Here is a 27,250-nt window from a genome sequence, read left to right as displayed (position 1 = left end):
AAAGCTGTTATGGAGGACCAGGGTACCATCTGGGACAACACAAGAGGTAGTGCTGGGATCTGGAGATAGGATGAACTGGCAAAAATCCACCCTCTTCCTCAAGTGAGGAACTTCTCCAGGATCCTGCCATGAACTGAAGAAACCCTTCAGTTTGAGACGTGTGACATTTTCTAGGTCTCATATCTTTCATTCTCCGTTCGCCACTGTGGAATGGCTAGGGGCGAGTAAAAAGCTCAACATTATACAGCAGTCGGCAACTTTTCTGCAGGGCTATAAAATGCTGAATGCTTAGTACAGGCTGATGACTAATTTTCCAAGTGCAGCCAAATAATGAAAGCTCACCAAGACACAGTTACATAACCACGTAACACTTCCATGGCGTTTTTAAAAGCAGAGATAGAGGATATAGATGAGATCTCTCATAGCTCTGTCCAAGGGCACGTATGGGAATCGAGTAAATGATTCCCCACTTCCGCCTTTTCTTCTCCCCTTAGAGCAGAGACCTATTTTTTTGTTACTGTCAAAGTACCATGCGAATGGCGCTGCACAAACAGTAATTAACACACTACAACATTTTCTGTTTTTTATTAATTCCAAAGGATTGCATACCAGATACATTGTTCCATATGCATGTACAGTTCATACTATTATATCAATTCACCTTATGCTTCATATAGCTCACCAAACAAGTGTAAAAAAAATAAATGCTTTGATTAAAACAGGTGTTCCAAAAGCTCACAAACCAATTCCAGTTTGCTAAAAAAAAAAAACCCAACAACCTCAAACGTCCTTTCCTTTCTTTCAGGATGTTTAACCACATGTGTCAACCTTGCAAACGGCCCAGCTGCACTGGCTGCCAATTAGTTTCTGGGCTCAATTCAAAGGGCTGGTTTTCCCCATAGGAACCTATCCAGACCCTGAGTTCATCTTCTGAAGCTCCTCTTTGTGTGCCTTTGTGTCCAGAGGGTGGCAACATGAGAACGGGGCCTTCTCTGCAGTGGCTTCCCATTTGTCGAATGCTCTCCCTGGGAAGGATTGCCAGACGCCTTCATTATACACCTTTAAGGCACCAGGCAAAACGTTCGTCTTCAACCTGGCCTTCGGCTGATTAACTTCCTTTATCTGTTTAAATGTATTTGTGGGAAGGGGTGGGGTTAGGGTTTTGCTTTCTTCTTCTCCCCACAATAATGCTCTTACTTACCTCCTACCAACCTGTTGGCCAATCCAAAGGGCAGGAGAGCTGAGCTCAACTTTCTCTTTCCCGTAATTGTTTTGGTCTCCTCCACTTCCTCCTTCCCTTCTTTTAGTTTCATTTTCCCTTTGGTCTCTTTTTTCTCCACTTTTAGTCTTCAGCTTTCCCCACCCCACCTTCACTGTCAAAATCCTGACCCAAACCTTTGGCCCTCCAGCGTTCTTTTGAATCTCCTGGTCGGGACAGTAATTAAAAAGCAATTGCTTTCCACCAATGAACGGAACACAAAAGTAGCCGAAACAGTTTCATTCACAGAATCACAGAATTGTAGAGTTGGAAGGGACTACAAGGCTTAACTAGCCCCTGCAATGCAGAAATTCCTTCCCAATGTGTGTGCAAAAGGCAAGTCACAAACACACACACACTTCTGGGTTGTGTCCAATTCACATCAACATATGCGGAAATGGTAAATAAAGTATTTCTGCTCAAATGCGTTCCTGGTTTATCAGGACGTTTGAGGGGAAATGTCTTCTCAGGCTAAGAGTTGTGTTTACCTGCAGCATTTTCTTGCCTACTCTTGAGTCAGCTCCCCTTGTTTTTGGAACTTGCCTTGAATCCAGACCCTATGGATCTTCACCTTCTTCTTCCTGTTTACTTGCAGACGTCGATCGAGGAGGTTCTGCACTTCGGTTAAGCCCGACGAAGAGAAAATGCTGTGTATCTCATCTGTGTTTTGTAAAATAAATAGCCAAGTTACACTCATTCAAAACAGTGCAATAATCATAACAACAACAACAACAACAACAACAACAACAACAACAACAACAACAATAATAATAATAATAATAATAATAATAATAATAATAATAATAATAATAAAGATCTATGAGGACGCTGCTAACAAAGTCACAGATTACAGCAGGAGTAAAATTGCACCCTCAGGATCTCCTGGCACTGCAGGATTTTCTTACGTTCCATGTCTTGTGCTACAGTGGATCAACTTTTCGTTAATAATAATAACAATTTATTACTTATACCCCACCCATCTGGCTGAGTTTTCCCAGCCAATCTGGGCGGCTCCCAACAGAATAATAATAATAATAATAATAAAGTGATAAAACATCAAGCATTAAACGCTTCCCTAAACAGGGCTGCTTTCAGATGTCTTCTAAAAGTCAGATAGTTGTTTATTTCCTTGACATCCAGTGGGAGGGTGTTCCACAGGGCGGGCGCCACTACCGAGAAGGCCCTCGGCCTGGTTCCTTGTTTCGTTGTCATTTCACACACCCAGCAGCCAAAGGAAGAGCAGGGGACACTCTTCAGTCCTTGACAATTCTGGCATGGAAAACGCCAGGTCCACGCCAAATGTGCGTCTACAGGCCCAGAGTCATGTTGCAGCATTTGAGCGAGCACCTGCCAAAGTTCCTTTACTTTCAGAAGCTTGGGGTCTAGGTTTCCAGAGTATACAGAGGTCACAGGGAAGCAGGCAGAGGACCTTCTCGATAGTGGCGCCCACCCAGTGGAACGCCCTCCCATTAGATGTCAAGGAAATAAGCAACTATCTGATTTTTAGACGACATCTGAAGGCAAACCTGTTTAGGGAAGTTTTTAATGTTTGATGTTTTATCATGTTTTTAATATTCTGTTGGGAGCCAGAGTGGCTGGGGAAGCCCAGCCAGATGGGTGGGGTATAAGTAAAAAGTAATAATAAACACCATCATCCTTTATCCATTATCATCATCCTTCTTGAGCTTTCCAAGTTGCTGGAAACAACTAGGGCTGGGTGTGGCGATCACACAGGCTCCCTGGATGTTTCACTGTCTATTGATCCCTGTGTCACCATTTTATTTCTCGCTGCCACCACCCAGGCCCTACCTGGAACAATACTGAGTCCAGTCAGGGTTAAATTGGAACATAAACTTCTATTTATTTATTGCAGTTTAACAAGCGTGTGGTTTCATAAACGGTCTCAGTCAATAACAGTCATGGGGTGCCTATCCAGTTCTATAACTTCCGCTCCCTGCTCTCACTCACTAAACCACCTCTCAGATTTTTACTTGTCTTCCTAGCTCCTAACTTAGCTTATTTCACTACACTGACTCAACCCTCCCACAGACTCTATCCCAATTCACTCCCACTCCAACCAACCACCCAACTCCCAACAAACTCCCTCTTCGACCCTCCCAGAGCTAGTTTTATAGTCTCTCTGACTCCACCCCCAGGTTCTGATTGGGTAACCTGTTTAACTATTTCACCTCCAGCACTCTCATATGTTAACGTCACACTAGGTGATACCAACTTTTCAACATCGGGATGTATCACCAGCTAAACATCACAATATAGCGATACATCGTGATGTTGAAAAGGAGCATCATTCGGCACTGGGGGGGGCAAACCGCCTCAGAGGCAGCTTCCTCCTCCAGCAGTGGCTGGCAAAGGGAGGAATTAGGCAGCCAGAGAAGGTAAGGCAAGCTCCACCTGTGATATATCTCTGGGGGAAGGCGCCATCTTGCTCTGGCCCTCAAACTGGTCTAGGACGATGTATTGATCTATGGCCCAGGCGTAGAAATTACACTGTTCCCCTGGCTCTTTGTCCAGCATGCCTGCTGCTGATTCGAGTACTCCCTTGTTGCTGTGTTGTACCTTGCCTGAACCCTCTGTCGCCTGACCTCGTCTCTGGATCATGTTTCGGACCTGGACTGGTTATCTGTGCTTGACCTTGCACTGCACTGCACTGCACCTCCAAGCCTGCTCCCCTTAAGTAAGCGTTTCGCTAAGAGGCTTATATCTCCTGGGACTGCGACCCAAGCATCTGAGGGCACCCCCTGGAGGGCATCAGTGCCGTCACCTGCCTTATCTGCGGCAGCCACAGCTTCAACTGCGCACAAATGCCAGTGAAAGGGTTTGCAGGCAAATGTTTGCATTAGAGCATGGCCTTGTCAGGTATGCAAGCAACAAGGTAGTCAAAGATGTCTAGTTCCGCCTAGAAGAGCATGCCACTTCCTGGATTTGATCTCTCACAAAGCAGGAAGTGGTACCTACTCAGGCTACCTGGCAAGCTCCGAAATTCCTAATTCAAGAGGAGTAGGTTGAAGCAACCATTTCTATCCTCCCAGCTATATGATAGTTATTCAGTTTAAGTGAAGAGTAGACCTGGTTGGGCACAAAAATGGAAGCAAGAAGAATTACCGACGAAAGAAGAATGGCGGACAAAATTAATGGACTATGCAGAATTAGATAAATTAACAGGAAGGATTCAAAACCTGCAGGACCAGAGATTCTTAGAAGACTGGAGTAAATATATGAACTATTTGAAAAGCAACCGTAATGAACAGATTACGCTAGTAGGACTGCAAGAGGGTCTGTAAGGAGGATTATATGAAATATTGCAAGAAAGACTATGAGGAGAATTATTAGTTAATGATAATTAAGAGTAATAGAGAAATTAAGAAATGCAGAATAAGTGATAAAGAATGGGAAATCATCAGAGGTTGTTGATGGAAGTCTAAAATGTTGTATAAGATAAGAAGTTATGTTAAATGACTGTTGGAAATGATATGTTAAAAAATCAATAAAAATGTATACATATAAAAAAAGAGTAGACCTGGTTGATATTACAATTAACTGTCTGGAACCGGTATGAGATTCAAACCGTGATACCCGTTTCAGACATTTTGAGCTGGCGATATATATTTCTTTTTTTAATTTTTATTTATGATTTTCAGTTAGACATTTCAATAATTTTACAGTCATTTTAACATTTCAAAACTCTACTTCCCCTTTTCCTGTGGTTCCTTAAATTTATTTTTTATATTTTCCGTATACAGTCGTACCATGGAAGTCAAACGGAATCCATTCTGGAAGTCCATTTGACTTCCGAAACGTTTGGAAACCAAAGCATGGCTTCTGATTTGCTGCAGGTAGCTCCTGCAGCCAATCTGAAGCTGCGGAAGCCCGTCAGAAGCAAAAATAGTTTGTAAATCAGAACAGTCACTCCGGCATTTGGGAACCAAAACGTTTGAGAACTGAGCTGTTCCAAAACCAAGGTACGACTGTATACCAAATTAACTTAATCATTAATTCATCTACTTTAAATGTATACTCATATAAAACTGCAGGTTATTACAACAATCCTGCCAATGTTCTTTACTGTTTACAGATTGTCTGTAAATATTCAGTAGATCATTTCCATTTTTTAAATAAAAAGTTTGTTAATTTGATTTCTTTTTTTTTCTGGGGAGTTTCACCATTTCTGGTGAATTTCACCCAAAAGGAAGCTGGGATATATCATGGCTCAGTGGCTTTCACCAGCATAATAAAATAATAATAATAATAATAATAATAATAATAATAATAATAATAATAATGAATTTATACCCCACCCATCTGGCTAGGTTTCCCCAACCACTCTGGGTGGCTCCCAACAGAATATTTAAAGCACGAAAAAACATCAAACCTTAAAAACCTCCCTAAACAGTGCTGCCTTTAGATGTCTTCTAAAAGTCAGATAGTTGTTTATTTTCTTGACATCTGATGGGAAAGCATTTCACAGGGCAGGCGCCACTCCCGAGAAGGCCCTCTGCCTGGTTCCCTGTAACCTCACTTCTCGCAGTGAGGGGACCGCCAGAAGGCTCTCAGCGCTGGACCTCAGTGTCTGTGCTTAACATTGGGGGTGGAGATGCTCCTTCAGGGATACTGGGCCTTCAGGTGTACGCAAGTATACACAGCACACCTCACTCGTGTCTGCCTGCCTGCCCTGCCACTGGCAATTGGGAAGCCGTGACGTATCGCCAGCTCCTCAGCTGATATATCACGATCTTGAAAGCCAGATATCGCCCAGCCCTAGTTAAGAGTATGTCAGGGATGGAACATCCTCCCTCTTTCTTGCTGTTCTGAAAGCCAAGCAGCGGATGCTAACCCTACAAGGCGGGGGGAAGGAGACGCATTTCATGGCGCCACATGAATTTCATTACAGAATCTCATGCCCGGTGGTGTACGAAAACTCATCAGTCACACCAAAGTTGAAAGCCCTCTTTGCAGGCGCCCGTTCTCCTCTCCCCTCCCAAAGCTTTCACAGTTAATAGAAAATATTATGGGAAGCAAATGTGACTTTGGTCACATCTCATAATCCAGAAGAGAAAGACCTCTGTGGGACTGATTTAAAAGCACACACACGCCGAAACGCCAGCTAATTCAGAGTTAATTAAGCATGACAGACAGAGGCCTAGGACAGGACTCCACAGAAAGAAAAGGGATCTCGTGCCAAGTTGAAGCCTCTTCCCCTGTCTATGCAGACATCCGTGTGTGCCCCACAGTGTGCGCCCCACACTGTTGTAAGACACCCCCCAGCACAACCGGACAAACCACCACATGGAATTAAAATTCTGCTCTCAACAATGTGCTGCGCTGCAACTTCTACTCTCCTCCCAAACCATTATTTTGAATGCAATAGTTGTATCCTACTGGAAGAATCCCATTATTATATATAGTGTTTCTCTCAAAATGGTTCATGCAATAATACAACATTTTAAGTGCAAATTATCAACTGGCTTTCAGGATCACACCTGAGCTGTTGTGAGGAAAGCGTTTCCACAAACAGCCCACATTTGGCTGAGCTTTCTCCTCATGTTCAACCGAAATCCACCCACCTGTAATTGATTATTTTATTTTATTGAGCCTAATTTAACTGAGTCTGCATACACGCCATACATTTAAGCACATGGCTTCCACTAAAAAAAATTCTGGGACTTGTGATTGACACCCTCACAGAGCTAGGATTCCCAAAGGAGAGTTCCCAGGATTCTTTGGAATGATGTGTGTGCTTTAAATGTATGGCATGAACACAGCCCTGATCTCATTGGAGAATAAGGTTTTGCCCTTTGTCCTGAAGCAGCAAGCGTTCCTAAAGCAAAGTGGGGCTTGGAAGCAATCCATGAGGAGAGGTTATCCCTTTGAGGTAAACTGACACTGCTCAACCATGGTGCTGGCCCAAATACCTTTTGTGAAGAAATAAGCTCTGGTGCCGTCGCCTCTTACGTAGAAGTTCTCCGACAAGCAGCGGCCTAATAGGAGAAAAGGAAGGCTAGATTACTGTATCCCTACTGAGGACTCACAACAAGTAGACAAACAAAGCAACTGTCTCTTTGAGAAGCACCTTTTTTGAAACGAAGCTGAGAAGCGTCGTATCTTCCGTAGTCCCGAAAGAGAATCATTCCTCCAGGTTTCAATAATCTGGCCAGCCTGTTTACAACACCTTGGATCCTGTGAAAATAGAATAGCCAGCCACACACACACAAACACACATCAGGGTGTAATTCAAAAACACAAAACACTAGCTTGCCCCTAGTGCAAAAACACAAAACACTAGCTTGCCCCTTAATATATAGCTTTTCCTTCCAAAAGGTGCCTTTATATAATTTTATTTTGATATATCTACAAAACCTACTTCTGCTTATTTTATTCTAATTCCAATAACGTGACCCGCAAAGTTTTTGCTCTTTTTTGTTTGTTTGTCTTGTTTGCATGTTGTATACCCTCAACATTTCTTTGATGAAAATAAGGACATCTTATCCCATTGTAGTAGTAGTAATAATATTAATATTAATAATAATAATCTGCTAATAATAATAATAATAATACTCCGCCCATCTGACTGAGTTGCCCCAGCCACTCTGGGCAGCTTCCAACATATATAAAAACATAATAAGTCATTAAACATTTAAAAACTTCCCTATACAGGGCTGCCTTCAAATGTCTTCTAAAGATTGTATAGTTACTTATCTCCTGGGCTCGGCAGTTGCATAACCCCATACCCTCTTAACATTCCTCCAATGAAACCTAGGGACATCCTAAGGAAAAATGGGGCATTGCAGGATCAAATCAGTAACTTGTACGGCTTCTCTAAATCCAGGGCTGTCCCTGGAAAATAGGGACACTGAGGGTCTAATGATTTGGTTTTTGAAAACTCAATAAAAAAAAGCATTCATCTTGATTCGTTTGCACAAAGTTTGTGGGGAGATTACAGGACATTGTGTCCAGCAATTGTCACCCCATACTTCAGAATGCAATTTCCTGACACTTTCCTTATCACAGAAAGTTCAATGTGGGGTGAACTCAAAGAAAACCAAAGCATTTTGAATTCCACAACCTGAATTTGCCAGGGCGTGACTGAACCCCACCCATAAAATAATGACAGGCTGTAAGTGCCCTAAAAACTAATCAGGTGATAATTTAAATGCTGAGTGAAGGTTCGTACATGATAAGAACCCTCGTGGCCTTTTGTACGTTGCCCGCTAAAAAAAAATATTTGTCTCTTCCTCAACCCCACCCCAAACCAAGATCAGTATTTTTTATTAACAGGCGCTTGTTCAGGGAATTTCTTTAAATATTTAGGAAGATTAGAACAAACACTATCTTTTAGTGCTTTAACCTTTGGAATTAGGATAATACTATGATAAGGTGAGTGGCGAGAGAAAGAACAACAGTGATTTTAGGATACAAACTGCAGCTCGGACCTAATTTGGCATACTTATTCGGCAACCAGTTTCACTGATTTCAGTGGAACATCCATGTTTATTTAAAACACTTAAATACAGCCTTTTGCAGTATTAGAATTGAGGGATATTAATCACAGCAACCTTCGTCAGATTACCTGATGGTGGGGAAACAAAACAGGAAGATCTACACAGGCTAATGGTGGAAATATGCACAGAAAACCTGAAGCTTTGTGGCTTAAGAGTTAGCAAAAGGTACAGGGAAGAGATATTTCTTCCCTTTCCCCACCCGGGCTTGGCAAAGTATTCTTTTGCCTATGACTCATCACCCGCTTGCCTCCCGAACAAACAGGAAGAAATGAGGGAAATGCGATTTTCTCTGAAAGCAAATCAGAAAGCTCAGCTGTCTGGAGAACAAAGCTGGGAATATCTTTGGTGCATGAAGGTGGCCATTTGGATTTCGCCGGTTTCATTTCAATTTTTTTTTTCCAAAGGGAAAAGACGAAGTCATCTGTAATATTTTGGAAAGAGCCGCCATCTTTAATAGGCATTCATTTTGCCAAAGAAGCCTCTTCTGAGGGAGACAAGGAGCCTCATTAGCGAAGCGCTCTTTCGACCGGCTCTCGCTGTGAACGGGAGAGGATTGGGATTTTAAATGCCCAGTGTGCAAGTGAACCGGAGGACTCTTCAGTAATAAATTCACCCTCTCTCTAAAGATAGCCCTGAAAGCCACTCCAGATGAAGAGAGACATTTACTGCGTTTGGCTCTGTCCCCCACCTTTTCCAGCCCTCATTTACCTGTCAGGGTGAACGGAAGATAGCACAAAGATGAGGAGAATGACATCCAGGCTGTCATCTGGGAAAGGGTAGGGCAAGGCATCATCACACACGTCGTGAACAAAGGCAAAACACCGGGAGGAATCGATGAGTGGATGCGACTGTTAACAAGTCCCCCCCAATCCGAGAGAACAAACAGAGAGACTCTCAAACTACTTAGAATCTGTTTCTTGTAACACAGAAACGCTCCCCTCAAAATCCCCCCTCCTCAGCAATTCAGATTTCGGAAAAGGAAAAAAAAACAACCCACCCCATTTCTAAGGACCAGTTTATACAAAAACCAGATATAAAGCTCTCACCTAATTACCACACTGTTCCGTGTACTGTCATACCTAGGGTTACAGATGCTGCAGGTTGTGTTTTTTCGGGTTACGGACGTGCGGAAAACCGGAAGTACTGGAATGGGTTACTTCTGGGTTCCGGCGGTCGCGTATGTGCAGAAGCGCTAAATCGCAACCTGCGTGTGCGCATATGCGCTGCTGCGGGTTCGAACGTGCATCCCGTACGGATCACGTTTGCAACCCGAGCATCCACTATATAACACTCCCCCATGTATAAGACGTCCCCTATTTGGGGGGACTAAAAATTTAGAAAATGGGGGAAGATTGCCCTGAGCTTTTTTAATATCAGTCTCCTGCATGGCCGATGCTAACACTCGTGTTATAATCTCGTGGTATAATCTTAATATTTACAACCAGATGAAGGATTCATTTTAATTTTCAGAGCAGTTTTTACAGTTATATCAAAAATTACTGATTTGGTTATACTATTAGAAATACATAGACCATTAATTATGAAATTATTGTGCGGTTTAATAAGTTAACTGTTTATATTTGGACAACTTTTCCGCTGTACTTTATCGGAAAGAGTAAAATAATCCTTTCCTTAACAACAATTTAAACAATTTGTTCAACTAAAACAATTACATTATAGCATGCTTGTTAACTGATGTGGTTAAACATTTTTATTTTTATAAAAAACTTAGACTGAGTTTTAGCACACATGAAAAACTTAAAACAAACCCTTATTTCCTGACGAAGAGCCTTTGCATTATAATGTAACTTAAACAGAAAACTATCTTTAGAAAGATTTTTCCTCTAAAAGCAGTTTATTTTAAAAATCCAGTTTAAATTTTAAAAAAATCTGTTTTTTTAAATTTTCGTTATGTGAATGGCGCTGCCATACGCTCCAACGGGTACCAGCCCAAAACCCGGACGTGCATCTTCCGGGCCGCACTAGTCACAAAAATGGGATATCCCAGACAGTTGGCAAGTATGTGCCATGGACCCCCTTGGTGTGCGAACTACACATGGGGAACCACCTCTAGAGCAGGGGTCAGCAACCTTTTTCAGCCGTGGGCCGGTCCACCGTCCCTCAGACCATGTGGTGGGCCGGACTATTTTTTTTGGGGGGGGGAGTGAACGAATTCCTATGCCCCACAAATAACCCAGAGATGCATTTTAAATAGAAGCACACATTCTACTCATGTAAAAACACCAGGCAGGCCCCACAAATAACCCAGAGATGCATTTTAAATAAAAGGGCACATTTTACTCAAGATAAAAACATGCTGATTCCTGGACCACCCGCAAGCCGGATTGAGAAGGCGATTGGGCCGCATCCGGCCCCCGGGCCTTAGGTTGCCTGCCCCTGATCTAGAGGTTAGCACTGTTAGGATATTTCCGTTCCACCTTAAAAGGGAGCAGGCTATGTGAGTCAGAGTCTGCGTATTTCCTGTTCACAGGATGTTTGTTTGCTATTGCTTTCGTTTCTCTCTCTCGGTGCCTGAACACGCAAGCAGGCGGTCATGTTTTTTCTTTGTTCTGACCAACGCTGAATAAACTTTCTAAATAATGCTCTCCTGAGTGCAACTTTCACTGTGTGAATTCTGCTGATAGAGCGTGCATCAGCCCAGGAATGTGGCAATCTATTTCTGGAGCTCGTGTCGCTAATTGCTGATACTGTATCTACGGGAGGTTGATGGACGTCCGGAGTCCGGAGTCGGCATGGAGGTAGTGATGGCCTATGTCTCCCTGGCAGTATCCCAACAAGCACCACACCTGAGAAGACCCTGCTCCACACTACCACACCAGTCAGCAGAAGCAGATGGGGAAAGCCCTCTGATTTTGAATGATGCAAGTATGGAATAATATCTGGGAGGAAGCACACCTCTAGGTACCAAGCTCTCAAATCCTCTCTAGGGCATCATCTGGAAGCACCCACTAGCCAGGAAAGCGTATGAACCAGTTCCACATGCACTACTTCATTGGAAAAGGAACTATAATTCCAAGCTGTTGCAGTCTTTGAGCTCTATATCGGTACTGATGCCTATTTCACTGGCTGGCGAACCCAAGGATTGAAGGATGCTCTCGCAAACGAATTGCCACGTTTTAAATACCTTGATGAGCTCCACCGCTTCTGAAGCAAAATCGCAGCAATACAGAAAGACTCTGGGATGGTGGCTGGAGAAAGAAACAAGGGAAATATCAGCCCCCCTAATTGCTTTTGTGAAGCGATTTTCGCCGGGGATCCATCTGCAGGCATAATCAGATCACCTAAACCCAGTTCTTGGGAGATGTGGAAAGGGCAAAGGCAGAGGGAAGCGAACGGGAAAGTTGAGGGTGGAGGGGGTTAAACGTCTTGTTGGGCAATGAGCGAAACACTTACTTCTCCAGGACTCCATCCCTACTAGGCCATTGCTTTGTCTGTGGCGAAGCTGCATTTGGTAGCCGTTGCACAATATTATAAAAGGTAAAGGGACCCCTGACCATTAGGTCCAGTTGTGACCGACTCAAGGGTTGCGGCGCTCATCTCGCTTTATTGGCCGAGGGAGCCGGCGTACAGCTTCCGGGTCATGTGGCCAGCATGACTAAGCCGCTTCTGGTGAACCACAGCAGCGCACGGAAACGCTGTTTACCTTCCCGCCGGAGTGGTACCTATTTATCTACTTGCACTTTGAGGTGCTTTCGAACTGCTAGGTTGGCAGGAGCAGAGACCGAGGAATGGGAGCTCACCCCGTCGCGGGGATTCGAACCGCCGACCTTCTGATCGGCAAGTCCTAGGCTCTGTGGTTTAATCCACAGCGCCACCTGCGTCCCTGCGCAATATTATAGAACTGAGCAAAAAGGAAAGGGGTGTAGCTACAAGAGACCTTTCGATCCCACTTGCTAGTATCACAAGGGAATGTGGTCCTCCAACAGCAGTTCCAGCGCAAACTGTCTCTATTCAATTTCTGAATGAAAAACGCAGGCTGGCTCCGATACAGGGGTAGCTTCTTCCCCCGCCTCCATCCGCTACAGAGCCAGCTCCAAACTCCCTTGTGTATTTATGATTATCAGACACCAAGGACATAAGGCAGCATTCCCCAGTACAGTTGTACCTTGGATCTCAAACGCCTTGGCTCCTGAACAATCAAAACCCAGAAGTGAGTGGTCCAGTTTTCTAACGTTCTTTTGGAAGCCGAATGTCCAATGGGGCTTCCGCAGCTTCCGATTGGTTGCAGGAGCTTCCTGCAGCCAATCAGAAGCCGCGCTTTGGTTTCCAAACGTTCTGTAAGTCAAACATACAAGGTATGACTGTACCAAGAACAATTGCCAGTACAGTGCAGTGTTTCACTTTAGGAAGAGCTGAAATAAAGGGGGGAAAATTTGGATCTGCTTTGCTCTTAAGAACCAGCAGCAATGTCAATCACAACTTTTTAATTTTCACTGATTACTCTGAAGCGTAACTACAATGGAACAACCACAAATAGCTGGAAATACTGCTGACCAAGAGATTTTCCGCGCATGCAGATTTTACAAATTATGAACACATTACACTGGTTGTTTCTTGCCTGTGCCGGCATCTGATTCATTTGGAGTCTAATTCATGATACAGTGGTACCTCGGGTTAAGAACCTAATTCGTTCTGGAGGTCCGTTCTTAACCTGAAACTGTTCTTAACCTGAAGCACAACTTTAGCTAATGGGGCCTCCCGCTGCCGCTGTGCGATTTCTGTTCTCATCCTGAAGCAAAGTTCTTAACCAGAGGTACTGTTTCTGGGTTAGAGGAGTCTGTAACCTGAAGCGTCTGTAACCCGAGGTACCAATGTACAGCTTTGGACCTATGAAGGCCAACGAAACTTCGTACCCAATGGAACATCTCATGCTACCATCACCTACAGCAGGGACAAGTAACCTGTGGCCCTCCAGATGTTGTGGGAAGCCACGAGAGGTCCGGAGGGTGGCAACACGAGGACGGGCCTTTTCTGCAGTGGCTTCCCATTTGTGGAATGCTCTCCTCGAGGAGGCCCGCCTGATGCCTTCATTGCATATCTTTAAGTGCCAGGTGTAAACGTTTCTCTATAACCAGGCCTTGGAATGATTAAATATTATATGGCCTTTAAAACGTGGTTTGTTTGTTTTTTGGAGGGGGGTTTGTGACGTTAACATATGAGAGTGCTGGAGGTGAGATAGTTAAACAGGTTACCCAATCAGAACCCAGGGGGGTGGAGTCAGAGGGACTATAAAACCAGCTCTGGGAGGGGCGAAGGAGGAGTTTGTTGGGAGTTGGTTGGTTGGTTGGTTGGTTGGTTGGAGTGGGAATGAATTGGGATAGAGTCTGTGGGTAGGTCAAGTTAGTGTAGTGAAATAAGCTGAGTCAGGAACAGTTAGGAACTAGGAAGACAAGTAAATATCTGAGAGGTGGTTTAGTGAGCGAGACCAGGTAGCGGAAGTTATAGGTCTGGATAGGCACCCCTTGATTGTAATTGTAATTGAAACCACACACTTGTTAAACTGCAATAAATAAACAGAAGTTCATGTTCCAATTTAACCCTGACGGGACTCAGTATTTTACCAGGTAGGGCCTGGGTGGTGGCAGTGAGAAATAAAGTGGTGGCACAGGGATCAATAGACGGTGAAACGTCCGGGGACCCTGTGTGATCGCCACAGGGTTATTGGTTTTTTTTTTGTTTCTTACTATGTACTTTGTGCTCTCATATTGTATTTTTATGTTGTGAAGTGCGTTGTGATCCTCGGATGAAGGGCAGTATACAAATTTAATAAATTATAATAAATACTTTTGACCAAACTGTGGGAGGTAGTAGAGGACAGAGGTGCCTGGCATTCTCTGGTCCATGGGGTCACGAAGAGTCGGACACAACTAAACGACTGAACAACAACAATAAATACAACACCCATCAGAGCTGGCCAGCATGATCAAAGGTCAAGGATGATAGATAGGAGTTCTGGGGCAAAAAACTTCGGGAGGGCCAGAGGCTCCTCATTCTTGAACAATAGTGAAAATTCTTAGTGGGAGTTACGGCAAAGCAGCTGTTCCCTCCTCATTACTGTAGCATGTAACTTTTTATCTTTTTAGCTTACCGAATCACTTCCAAAATAGGGAAAACACTGTTACCAGCACCACAGCCAACCTGGTAGTAAAGACAAAAGCAAAATATTAAGCTGATCACATTTATAAAAAAAAATATTTTCCAACATTTAGGGAGGGCAGGGCGAGAACAGACTAAGAATTAAACTTTAAAATATCTTCAGGGAATAGTTCTGTGTGTGTCCTCCTTTTTTCACAAGGAAGGGCTTCATCTTGTTTGATGCACCAAGAAATTACTTTACTCTGGTAGCCACACACAAAATATCGATTTGTTCCAAAATGCAGCTGGCATTTTCTCTCTCTCTTAAAATGCATTAGAGTGGCTATGCGTGCAAAAGGATATAGAAAAGCTGCAACCAGCTCCTAACGTCAACAGAGTATCATGAAATAAGTTAGAAGAGAAGCCATATTTAAAGAAACTCGAGCAATTGCCTTTAAATGCTTCTTAAAAACTTTAAGCTGACCCAAGTTTTCTCAGACTTTGTTTTGTAGGTTGCTCAGTTCTGTCTGTCGTATATGGTTGTTGGGGGGGGCAGTGAGAAGGGGGTTCATTCTTCTGGCAAGTCCAAATGCTTGCCCCGGCGGAATGACTGCAATATTGAACTCCCCCCCGCCCCCAAGTTTCCATATTGTTTTCATTCAGTTTTTAAGGCACAATTTGGTTGAATGTTGCTTGCCTTTTTGCAGTTACTCCATTCTTATGGTTAAACCATTCATTGATTTTTTTACTATTTTAAACCGCCTAAACATTTTATAAATGAGTAAGACTGTGCTACCTATCAGATCCCAAGGACTTATTCAAAACAATACTGTATGGGAAACCCGAGAGGTTTAAAAAACCAATGAAATTTTAATATCATCATCATAATTTATTAACAACAACAACAACAATTTATTACTTAAATCCCGCCCATCTGGCCGGGCCACTCCAGCCACTCTGGGCGGCTCCCAACAGAATATTAAAAGCACGATAAAACATCAAACCTTAAAAATTTCCCTAAACAGGGCTGGCTTCAGATGTCTTCTAAAAGTCAGATAGTTGTTTATTTCCTTGAAATCTGGTGGGAGGGCGTTCCACAGGCCGGGTGCCACCACTGAGAAGGCCCTCTGCTTATCTCACAGCAGGTGAGTTAAGAAAGAGGTAACTATTCACAAGGCTGCATATGGGTCGGATCCACAGAAACACATGTGGAAGAGGGTAGAAGGAAAAGCATAGGTTGACCCCACCGCCCCCAAAATAAGCCTCTCCCAATGATCAGGAGGCCTTGCTCTATGGGTTGGACTGAAGGGGAAAGGAGGATTGCCAAAACAAGGCAGAATACAAGTCTCAGGATCAATCCAATTTTTGCACTTCTGCATAAACATCAAAAACCCCAGGGGAATATGGTGCTGGACACAGAATAGAAAGGTCTACCGTACCTCTAATATTCGGTAAGAAGAATCACCACCAGGAAATTGTTTTCCAGTGCTCTTGACAATTTGCTCATCAGCTGCAGAGTTATCATAACATGCGCTCAAAACGGGAGAAACTTTTGCAGCAGAATTATCCTCACAAAGATGGTTGTCTTCAAGGAAATCAGTGCATCTCAAGTTTTCTGTAGCCACTTTTCTACAAAGGTCAGATTTTCCTTCTGGGAGAATTTCTGGAAATTCCACGAACAACCACTTGCGATCTTTGAAAAAATGGTTCTTGTGGATCTTGTAAAATTCATTCCAATATCTACTGGCTTCTCTCTCATACTTTGCTAGATTTAAAACCAAAACCAAAAAGAAACCAAGAAACCATAAGTATAAAGAATCGCTGGCATAAACGAATGGTGGTGGGGATAATTAAAACTAAACATTACTGATAATGAAAGGTAAGGATGGAGATTTCAAATTATGGTAGGCAACTTGAATATTACTAAGACCTGCACTGGTATAACTAATACCAGCAACTAATTTGAGTTTCCTGCAATAAATGATTTGCATCAAGGTTACAGATCAATAGGATTTTGAAAAATCAACATAGCCTTAGTCAACTTTGTTTAGTCAACAAAATTTACACACTGTTCAATTGCAATAAAACTTCTAAATGGTTTACAAAAACCAAAACATCAAAATTATCGAAGACAGTTAAAAACAGCATATAAAAGATAATTAAAATCAACAATAAGCTAAACTAAGATTAAAACACGTGTAAACGTTCTACATGTAAATAGGTGAATTTTGACCCAAAGCCGTATTTTCACTAAATCCACGAATAAGCATTGCTAGAAGACAAAACAGAAGAGATGCAAAAGTATTCTGGATCCCATAACTTGAGTTCTCACCAACATGATTCCCACACCTCTCCCTTTTCTTTATAGTGGACAGAACACAAGGGAAGCATCCAGTATATCTGAACGAGCGTCTCCACCCCCATCGTTCTACCCGGACACTGAGGTCCAGCGCCAAGGGCCTTCTGGCGGTTCCCTCACTGTGAGAAGCCAAGTTACAGGGAACCAGGCAGAAGGCCTTCCTGGTAGTGGCACCTGCCCTGTGGAACACCCTCCCACCAGACGTCAAAGAGAACAACAACCACCAGACTTTTAGAAGGCATCTGAAGGCAGCCCTGTTTAGGGAAGCTTTTAATGTTTAATGTATGTACAGTGGTACCTCGGGTTAAGTACTTAATTCGTTCCGGAGGTCAGTTCTTAACCTGAAACTGTTCTTAACCTGAAGCACTACTTTAGCTAATGGGGCCTACTGCTGCTGCGCCACCGGAGCCCGATTTCTGTTCTTATCCTGAAGCAAAGTTCTTAACCTGAAGCACTATTTCTGGGTTAGCGGAGTGTGTAACCTGAAGCGTATGTAACCTGAAGCGTATGTAACGTGAGGTACCACTGTATTTTAATATTTTGTTGGAAGCCGCCCAGAGTGGCTGGGGAAGCCCAGCCAGATGGGCGGGAGATTATATATATATATATATATATATATATATATATATATATATATATATATATGCAGGTTTTGGTGTCCTCGGGTGTCTTCCCGTGTAAAAGTTGGGGTGTCTAGGCGACGTTTCGACGAGGTCTCACTCGTCATCTTCAGGCTGGTGCTTTCGGCTTCTTGTTACTGTTACTCTTGTTCTTGTTACTCTGTTCCAGTAACAAGAAGCCGAAAGCACCAGCCTGAAGATGACGAGTGAGACCTCGTCGAAACGTCGCCTAGACACCCCAACTTTTACACGGGAAGACACCCGAGGACACCAAAACCTGCATTCCTGTACCCGTGAAAATCTACGAAAGCATATATATATATATATATATATATATATATATATATATATATATGCTTTATACACGCATGCATAAATTATACACGCATGCATAAATCCTAATTTACACTGCTCTACCAACCCAAAGCACACGCCACCGGCTTGCTATTTATAGAACACACATAACTGGGCTGTGGGAAATTGGGTTCTTTTCCATGAAAAGTGGAGGAAATAGCACCGCCGCTATCCCTTTCAGAATAGATGTGCATCTTTGGAACAGGACTGAAATTGGTTACAATGGAAAACCAGTGCTGTTTCAAACAGATTTAATAATCAAGTTATCAAGACTGGTCCTATGAACCATGAACTCAAGTTTATATATTTTATGTATTTATATATTTTATGAGTTTATATATTTTATGCACATGTTTTACAGCCATCAAGGGAGATACAAATGCTGGCAGTTTATTAATTAATAATCCCAGTTCCCCAAGAAAGAGAATTCAAAAGGAGTGCTTGATGAACTTAAATGGAAGCACAGTCGTACCTTGGAATCCAAACACCTTGCAAGTGGAACCTTTTGGCTCCCGAACACTGCAAGCCCAGAAGTGAGTGTTCCGGTTTGCGGACGTTCTTTGGAACCCAAACGTCCGATGCGGCCTACGCGGCATCCTGCAGCCAATCAGAGGACGGCTTTTGTTTCCAAACGTTTTGGAGGTCGAATGGACTTCCGGAACGGATTCGACTTCCAAGGTACAATTGCTGGTTTGGTTATACTATTACAAATGCATAGAGAGAGAATTACGAAGTTATTGTGATGTTTAATAAGCTAACTGTTTATATTTGGGCAATTCTTCTGCTATGCTTTATTGGAAGGAGAAAAATAATCCTTTCCTTAATAACAATTTAAACAATTTATTTAGCTAAAACAATAACATTATAGCATATGTAGCCATGTTTGTTAACTGATGTGATTAAACTTTTTTTTTTAAAAAACAACCTTAGACTGAATTTTAGCACACAAGATAAACTTAAGTCCTTATTTCCTGATGAATAGTCTTTGGATTAAAATGTAATTTAAATAGAAAACTATCTTTAGAAAGAGTTTTCCTCCAAAAGCATTTTATTTTATAAATCCAATTTAAATTTTAAAAATCTGATTCAAATAAAAAAATCCATTTAAATGTTAAAAATCTGATTTAAATTTTTAAAAAATCTAATTAAAAATTTAAAAATCCAATTAAAAAAATTTTTTTTAAAGCATTGATTTCAATTCACCCTGAGGGCAGCCCCACCTATGAGGCAAGGTGAGGCAACCACCTCAGATGGCAGGGTCCACTGGGGCAGCCAATCTTGATGTCAATCTTTCTTCCTTCCTTGCTCCTGATGCAAGTCTTCCCCAGGGGGTTTTTCAGCTGGAACTCAGTTCCGGCCCCTCTCAGGTGGGCGTCATTGCCATTGTAAAAGAACAAGGGGCATATTCATGGTGAGTTCCGGCACCTCTTTTTCTAGAAAAATAGCACTGGTGTCTTCCCTCACCGCTCCTACCTATTAGGATTTTATGTAGCCGATGTTGGCTGGTATGGTTGGTGTAAATCACACTAGATGTCTGAGAAGAGTGTGGGAACGGAAGACTGTCTTATCTTTTCTGTCTGAGAATGTTATTAGACTGTACTTTCGCTTTTGCTGTATGCTCCAGAGTCTGGAGAACACAGACGTGCTTATGGATTCTCTGTCTATATTGTGAATAAAACGTAGTTTAGATCTACGGATGTCTCTATCTTCTTGCTGGGTGATGCCAGAAGACTTGTGTCCACTTTTCAAATGAGAAGTGTCGCAGAGGGCACTCAGGAGTGAAGGGACATGCTGTTCCAGAGATGTGCCTACTGGGAGACGCTCAGAGGTACTGGGGGTCTGCTGCCCCCCAGGAGCGTTTGCCAACACTATCCTGGTGGGGTTGAGAGTTGCCATTTTTGGGTCCTCCTTAGGTGTCCAAAAGTGTGTTTTTTTCCAAGCGTTATTTATTTATTTTTATTAAAGATTTTGTTGATTTACAAAAGTGTGCAATGTCTCTCGAGGTTTTTCCCTCATGTAACATTTTTACAAATCAATTTGTTGAGACATTAGGAAGAAAAGGGGGGGGAAGAGGTGGTGGGGGGAAAGATGGGTGGGGGTGGGGTCTGGTGGCGATGTTTCTATTTTACTTACTATATGTAGGGTTTGGTGTCAGCGTTGCTTGTGCTGTTCACTTGTGTTCCTTTGGTGGTGAGAGAGGTTGGGGTTGGCCTAGGGTGTGGTTGTTTGTTTGTGACTGGCCATGGTGGTCTTTGTTTTCATGTGTGAGTGGGGTGGGTGGGTGTTTTGAATCAGATCAGCCATATTGATTCGTATGCTGTTGGTGGATTCTTGTCGTTGACTTGTTGGGCTGTGTATGTGATAAAGGGGAGCCATACCGGGGTGAAGGTGTCTTCTTCTATTTGTCCCTGTGTCAGTTTCAGTTTATTGGTTAATTTTTCTAGTAGGGTTCTTTCCCATACTATTTGGTACCATTGGTCCGTGCTTACTCCTGACAGGTCTTTCCAATGTCTGGTTATGGTGTTTCTAGCTGCTGAAAGTAGGTGGGTTATGAGTTCTTTGTGGTGTAAAGGTGTCCAAAAGTATTGAGCCAGCCCGCTCTCCAACTTTCACTCTAAAATTTAACTTTTCACGTGAACAATTTCCCCACATAAGAGCACTTTTGGACACCGACTTGACATGACAAACAGGTTGTTGGCCACACATCCTTGAACGAAAATTATTGGAATTCTTGCAGAAAGGATAAATCTGGATTTAAATTTGTGAGTATGGGGGAAGTACGGTGGAACCTTGGTTTTCGAACATCTCAGTTGACGAACATTTCGGTTTCGAACGCTGTAAACCCGGAAGTAAATGCTTCGGTTTTCAAACACACCTCAGAAGTCGAACGTGCCACACGGCTTCCGCTGAGCGCAAGAGCCTAAGGCCTAGCTGTTGCCTATTGAGTTTTCGGTTTTTGAACGTTTCAGAACTCGAACGGTCTTCCAGAATGGATTACGTTTGAAAACCGAGGTACCACTGGATGGGTTGGCCTTTCCAATGACAACATATAACAAAAGACAAATTATATGTATGACTTTGGGATGGGGAAGAAATCCGATGCAGTTCATGTTTAAAGGTGAACATACCTAATCAAACTTCCTGGAACAGTACACAAGCCAAAAACACTGCCTTCCTTCAATATTTGCACTTCTCCGGATCTCGCAACGTAGCCTCCAGTCAAGCAATATGTACAAAAATGCCTACACTATGACAAAGTGTGCATATAAATGCATATACAGTGGTACCTCTGGTTGTGAATGGGATCTGTTCCGGAGGCCCGTTCGCAACATGAAAAGAGCACAACCTGGAGCATCGTATCTGCGCAGGTGTGCAGCGCGATTTGGTGCTTCTGCGCATGCATGAGTGGCGAACCTCGGAAGTAACCCTTTCCGGTACTTCCGGGTCGCCGCGGGACGTAACCTGAAAGAACGTAACGTGAAGCAAGCATAACATGAGGTATGACTGTACTGAAGAATCTAACAGACAACAATGCATTACATTAGGCGAAATTGCTTTGCAAAAAAAAATTAAAAATGTATGAGGTAAAATTGCATATAAACGTGTGTGTATTGGTAGCAACTCACACAAAAATGCAATTGTTAATTTTTTTATGAGAACTTTTTTTTAATGGCAAACTGATGTGGAAATGTGGCAAACTGAAGAGTGGAAAAATGAAAAACTGGAAGAAACAAGAGCCGGACGGATTGGCCGTCTCTAGCGAGGAATAACAATCCCACAATTAACACCCATCTGGAAGCACTGCTGATCAGACATGGCTGCCGGCTTTCGGTTGCTATTTGCTTGGCATTGTTTCAGGATGTTGCCTTTTTGCAGCATCCTTCAAAAGAGAGGAAATCAGAACAGAGCAGCGTGTAAAGTCGCTAAACAAACACCACATTCTTCTTCTTCCTTTTAGACGCAATAGCCTCCTCTTTGCCTAATAAGCATGCTTGAAAAGCAGCTGACCATGTTAATAAGCAGAGAAAGTGCTCGAAAGTCTATCAGTTTATTCATTCTCGCTCTTCCTTTTTGTACCAAGGTCCTTCACAACGATCCTTTTTGGCAATGCTGCAGTATGTTGGAGGAACACTGCCTTTTATTTATTGCTTCTTCTTCTTCTTCTTCTTAACAGTGATTTCCAATGACCTAAAATAACCTACTCATTAGTTTCAGCTCGGCTCATTGTTACCAATAAATAGGTCAAAATGTGCTGCCACATGCAGAAAGAAAATGAAGCTTTGAGAGGAAGCATTATTGGCAATGCTCACCTAGTCCCATTTTAAGCATGCAGGCATTCATAAGAGAAAGAATGGCTTCCTGAGTCCAATATATCTCAGCCATAAGCCACTGCCTGCACTCTACTTATTTAATTTCCAGCGAATGCTAACCATGCTTCAATTAATCTTTAAAAGAGTAGGAAGAATGTCAAACGAGGCAAATTTGCAAGTCTGCACTTATTTCAGAATTGAAGCCGAAAAGATTATATGAAGAGTAAACTCTGAAGACCTAGAGGAACTTCCTTGGCCAGGTGGAAATGGAGAGAAAGGATGGATGCATATGTATGTATGTATGTATGTATGTATGTATGTATGTATACACACAGAGAGAGAGAAAGAAACACAAAACAGGGTTTTCCACAATGAAGAGAAGCAGCAAGATTCACCGCGGCTCTGGCAGTTTTGCAATGCAAAGCAACGCATCACAGCCCTTATTCATCCTTGCAAGAACCTTTCGTTCCAGGTCTCCAGGTAAATGCAAACATCAGCCAAAGTAATACCGGTTGGCTCTCAAGGAGTGGCTACAGCATGGTGTCAAGGATCCATGAGGGGAAATGCACAAGTACGCCACACAATGCAGTCAGGGAATGCACTGAAATGTGTGGCTTCCCGGGGTCATCCTGGTACTGCATTTGCCCTGCACCAACCTCACCACTAAAACCGAAAACTAAGATCATGGCCACCGGGGAAGAAATGGAAGCAGTGAGAGATTTTACTTTCTTGGGCTCCATGATCACTGCAGATGGTGACAGCAGTCGCAAAATTAAAAGAAGCCTGCTTCTTGGGAGAAAAGCAATGACAAACCTAGACAGCATCTTAAAAAGCAGAGACATCACCTTGCCAACAAAGGTCCGTATAGTTAAAGCTATGGTTTCCCAATAGTGATGTATGGAGGTCCTCCTAACAGCTCATCTGCCTAACATGCACAGAGACACCAAAGAGGACTGTACCACATGGTATTTCTGCCTGTTCCCCATTAACCTAGATTCCACTACTGTGGTTACCCCCAAACAACAGCATGACTAGGCGAACTGTCCTGCAAAAATTGCCTGAAGAGAGGATCAAGGTTTTTTTGTTGGAAAAATAATTAAACGGGTTCATTTCAGATCTACAGATTCCCATATCAAGCTGAGGTTTATTAATTCTGGGAAAAGATACATTGACAGATCTTTTAGAATACCGAACACTGACATTAAATTCATGTAGCGACCATGTACATGCTGTTATCACCCTGATGGCCAACCAGCTGTAGAAAGCGGGAGAGTAACACCAGATGTGCTTGGGAGGTCAGAGCGGAGTTAGATGTCAATATTTCGTGAGGCAGGAGGGAGCAACGTTAATATATGTCAGTCAACACAGTTGTGCCTTGGATCTCGAACGTCTTGGCTCCCGAACAAATCGGCTCCCGAACGATCGAAACCCAGAAGTGAGTGTTTCGGTTTCCGAACGATTTTCAGAAGCCGAATGTTCGCCGCAGCTTCTGATTGGCTGCAGGAGCTTCCTGCAGCCAATCGGAAGCCGCGCTTGGGTTTCCGAACGTTTTGGAAGCTGAACGGACTTCTGGAACGGATTCCATTCGACCTCCAAGGTATGACTGTACAGCGCACAGGAAAAGAAGGAGACGTTGATGCTAAGGATTAGTGCATAAACAAAAGGGTGGGTGTATTGCAGCTTTAATTGTTCTTAGGGTATTTTACCTTGCAGCTCAGGTTGGACTCTGATGAGTGAATTCTTCGCGGCTTTTTCCTTGGCTGTTTCTTCTTCTTCCTGTGACCACTGCATGTGGTCCCTGCAAAGGGGAGGGGGATTGCAAGGGAAGGGGAAAAAAGGATGCCTTTTATTTTTAAAAGCTTCCAGTCTTTTCTTTTCTTTTCTCCCCTTAAGCACCACATGTAATCAAATGCATTGTATATTCTAGATTCCATTAGCTGCTCTCCACCTCACCCCTCACTTCACTCTCCCGGGTCTTTAAAGTAGGCCTTGATGCTCTCTGGAGCTCCTGCCATTCTTATGCTCCATTCTTTTGCTTTGTGGAGCGTTCCAGAAGGCTCTGCGCTGACAAACTCCTTGTACTGCCCTCTCCTCACGGTCCACGGCAGCATTCGAATGCCTCTGTGGTGTGTGTCGCCTTTTCGTTATAGGACATTCCGCAGCCTTCTGGAGCGAGCGCCAGCGGAAAGTTTGTCCTTTCGCAAACATGCCATCTCTCCAAAACGCAAGCCTGTGCGCTCATGATAGGGTCTGTGCCGTTTGATTCCCGTGTAATAAGGGCTCATTATCTCCTAAAATGACACACGTTGCATGTCATGTGCCAGCTGCGCTATGCGGCCGCCATTCTGCCACAGATTTGTAGTTATCAAAACATGGTCGCCCGGCGAGTCAAAGCATGACATACAGATAAGTACAGAAATATACTTAGTAAAGGTGTGGGTAATCCGATAGAGGAATGTTGCAGCTGGTTTTGTTTCTGAAGAAATACTTGTAATTGCTCCCATGTGTTGCCAGACCACTAAACACAACCCAAAACAGCAACCAGAGGTGAGCTGCAGGGAGCTTTTAATTATAGAGCGCAACAGATGGATTTGAGTGGGATAAAGATTTAAATCTCCCTATGTCAAATAATGGTGTTCTAATGTTAGCCAGGCCTCAGTAAAGGATTGGAGCCACGGCCATGCCACAGTATTGCGCCAAAGCAAGAGTGGAAAAACGTTGAGCAACGCGAACTATTCCCTAGGAATTTCAGTGCCAAAAAACCAAAAGGGGCCGATGACTTAATGGCTAGGTCCTAAGGCATGCCACAGAAGCAAGTAAGAAATATAAACAACCTCAGATATGCAGATGACACAACCTTGATGGCAGAAAGTGAGGAGGAATTAAAGAACCTTTTAATGAGGGTGAAAGAGGAGAGTGCAAAATATGGTCTGAAGCTCAACATCAAAAAAATGGAGATCATGGCCACTGGTCCTATCACCTCCTGGCAAATAGAAAGGGAAGAAATGGAGGCAGTGAGAGATTTCACTTTCTTGGGCTCCATGATCACTGCAGATGGTGACAGCAGCCACAAAATTAAGAGACGCCTGCTTCTTGGGAGAAAAGCCATGACAAACCTAGACAGCATCTTAAAAAGCAGAGACATCACCTTGCCATCAAAGGTCCGTATAGCTAAAGCTATGGTTTTCCCAGCAGTGATGTATGGAAGTGAGAGCAGGGGCTGATGGGAGTTGAAGTCCGACGGAATCTGGAGGTCTGCAACCTGCCCACCCCTGACTTAGAAGGAGCACAGAGCCAAACTGCTTGCCTGGAAGTAGGGAAATGAGTCCCATACAACTTGCTTCACTCATCCCAACCTAACAAGAGCATCAAGGTCTTCCACAAGGTAGAAAGAAGGAAGTAAGGGCTCATCTCCTATTATGGTATGGATACGCCCCTATCTGGACAGGGATAGCCTAACTACTGTTGTCTATGCTCTGGTAACCTCAAGGTTAGATTACTGCAATGGGTTATACGCAGGGCCGGATTTAGGTTTGATGAGGCCCTAAGCTACTGAAGGTAATGGGGCCCTTTATATGTCCAGATGTCCTTTATATGTTCAATTGTCACTGTTTTTTGTATTGAATATATGCTATACGGTAATTTATGGACCTAATAGGTATCTAAAGCCATTAGCACATAACAATATATGTTATTTTATCAAAGTAATTGTTGAAGTGAAATACAATTAAGAAGTATATAAATAGTGAAATACAATTAAGAAATATATTATTAAGCTCTAACTTAAAATGATTTTTTTATTCATAACAAACTTAATAATGCAAACACAGTGGCATTTGGCAATAACAAAAAATCCTTTAGAAACACAATTTACAAAGATTCATAATTTTTTTTGGGGGGGGGCAAAGGTTGGTATATAAATTCAATTAATAATAACAATCTCAACCTCCTGCTACTAGTACATCCATCATTTATTTCATAACATGGCTCTACTTCATGTTCTATTTTTAAAAGTTAATGGAACATGGATGGTAGCCATTCTTGTGATGGTGAAACAAGTGCCCACTCAAATTTCCTGGAATTGGTAAACAGATATATATCACATATGAGGGCAGGGCAGATATCCAAGGTATCCAATTAATCTCTGAAAACATTGAGATAATTATTTTGACCGACCACTGGATATCAGTTGGTCTGTCTCTCTAAATTAACAGACAACCTCCATTTGCATGTAAGGTTTCTCTCTTCTGCTGGCTATGGATTCTGGCCTCTGAATGGCAGGAAAGCATTCAGCCTCTGTGTTTAGATTCTCAAATAAATAAATAAATAAATAAATAAATAAATAAATAAATAAATAAATAAATCCCTACCTATATTTAAAAGACAAATTGATAACACAGTAGCAAATTGCATTAATCATACCACATGTTGTGATCAAAAACTTTATCTGGATCCAACAAAACTCGTGACCCAAGGGGAGCAACTGGTCGTTTGTTACTCTGGAACCGATGGGGGATCTTGCTGGTCTTCAGATGTGAAGCAAAGAATCTTTTAACAAATAGCATTTCAGCGCAACAGCAGCAGCAGCGAAACACCCTGAAAGCAAAATTAAACAAGAGTATAGATTTCTTGCAAACTTAATTATTTCAGTTAACCTTAAGAATTCCTGTTTCTTCCGTAGCAACACAAATGTAGGTTGGTTTTCTCTATCTTTTCCTTTTTCAGTTGTTGTTTAG

At 42.8% G+C, this 27,250-nt stretch overlaps 1 protein-coding gene across 2 annotated transcripts; it reads right to left on the bottom strand.

Annotated features, from left to right (window-relative positions):
• Window positions 1–1,677: 1,677 nt before the first annotated feature.
• METTL8 (methyltransferase 8, tRNA N3-cytidine) lies at window positions 1,678–27,250 on the bottom strand. 2 transcript variants are annotated; one of them, XM_081898051.1, is made up of 9 exons: window positions 26,937–27,237; window positions 24,221–24,312; window positions 16,311–16,636; window positions 14,885–14,934; window positions 11,921–11,984; window positions 9,484–9,623; window positions 7,347–7,453; window positions 7,189–7,254; window positions 1,678–1,918 (listed from the first exon to the last, which is right to left on the bottom strand). In XM_081898051.1, the coding sequence occupies exons 1-9, from the start codon at window positions 27,077–27,079 to the stop codon at window positions 1,764–1,766; spliced, it is 1,143 nt and encodes a 380-aa protein (XP_081754177.1). In that variant the 5' UTR covers window positions 27,080–27,237; the 3' UTR covers window positions 1,678–1,763. The 2 variants fall into 2 exon arrangements, with proteins under 2 accessions (XP_081754177.1, XP_081754178.1); XM_081898052.1 differs by lacking the exons at window positions 1,678–1,918; window positions 7,189–7,254; window positions 7,347–7,453 and adding an exon at window positions 8,776–9,311 and having other exon boundaries at window positions 26,937–27,250.

The sequence above is a fragment of the Podarcis melisellensis genome, assembly GCF_964234715.1.
Source record: "Podarcis melisellensis genome assembly, chromosome: 1".
NCBI classification, from domain to species: Eukaryota; Metazoa; Chordata; class Lepidosauria; order Squamata; family Lacertidae; genus Podarcis; species Podarcis melisellensis.
Note: the sequence above shows the minus strand (reverse complement) of the source record. Positions and strands in the feature narration are given on the sequence as shown.

Bases quoted from the DNA above. Each gene is read 5' to 3' on its own strand.
- METTL8 (XM_081898051.1), bottom strand. From the start codon at position 27,079: ATGCTATTTGTTAAAAGATTCTTTGCTTCACATCTGAAGACCAGCAAG. The intron at 9,624-11,920 runs GTATTTAAAACG...ACTTGTTAACAG, and splicing joins AAGCGGTGGAGCTCATCAAG to TCGCATCCACTCATCGATTC. The intron at 7,454-9,483 runs GTAAATGAGGGC...CTATTTTCACAG, and splicing joins TCTTCCGTTCACCCTGACAG to GATCCAAGGTGTTGTAAACA.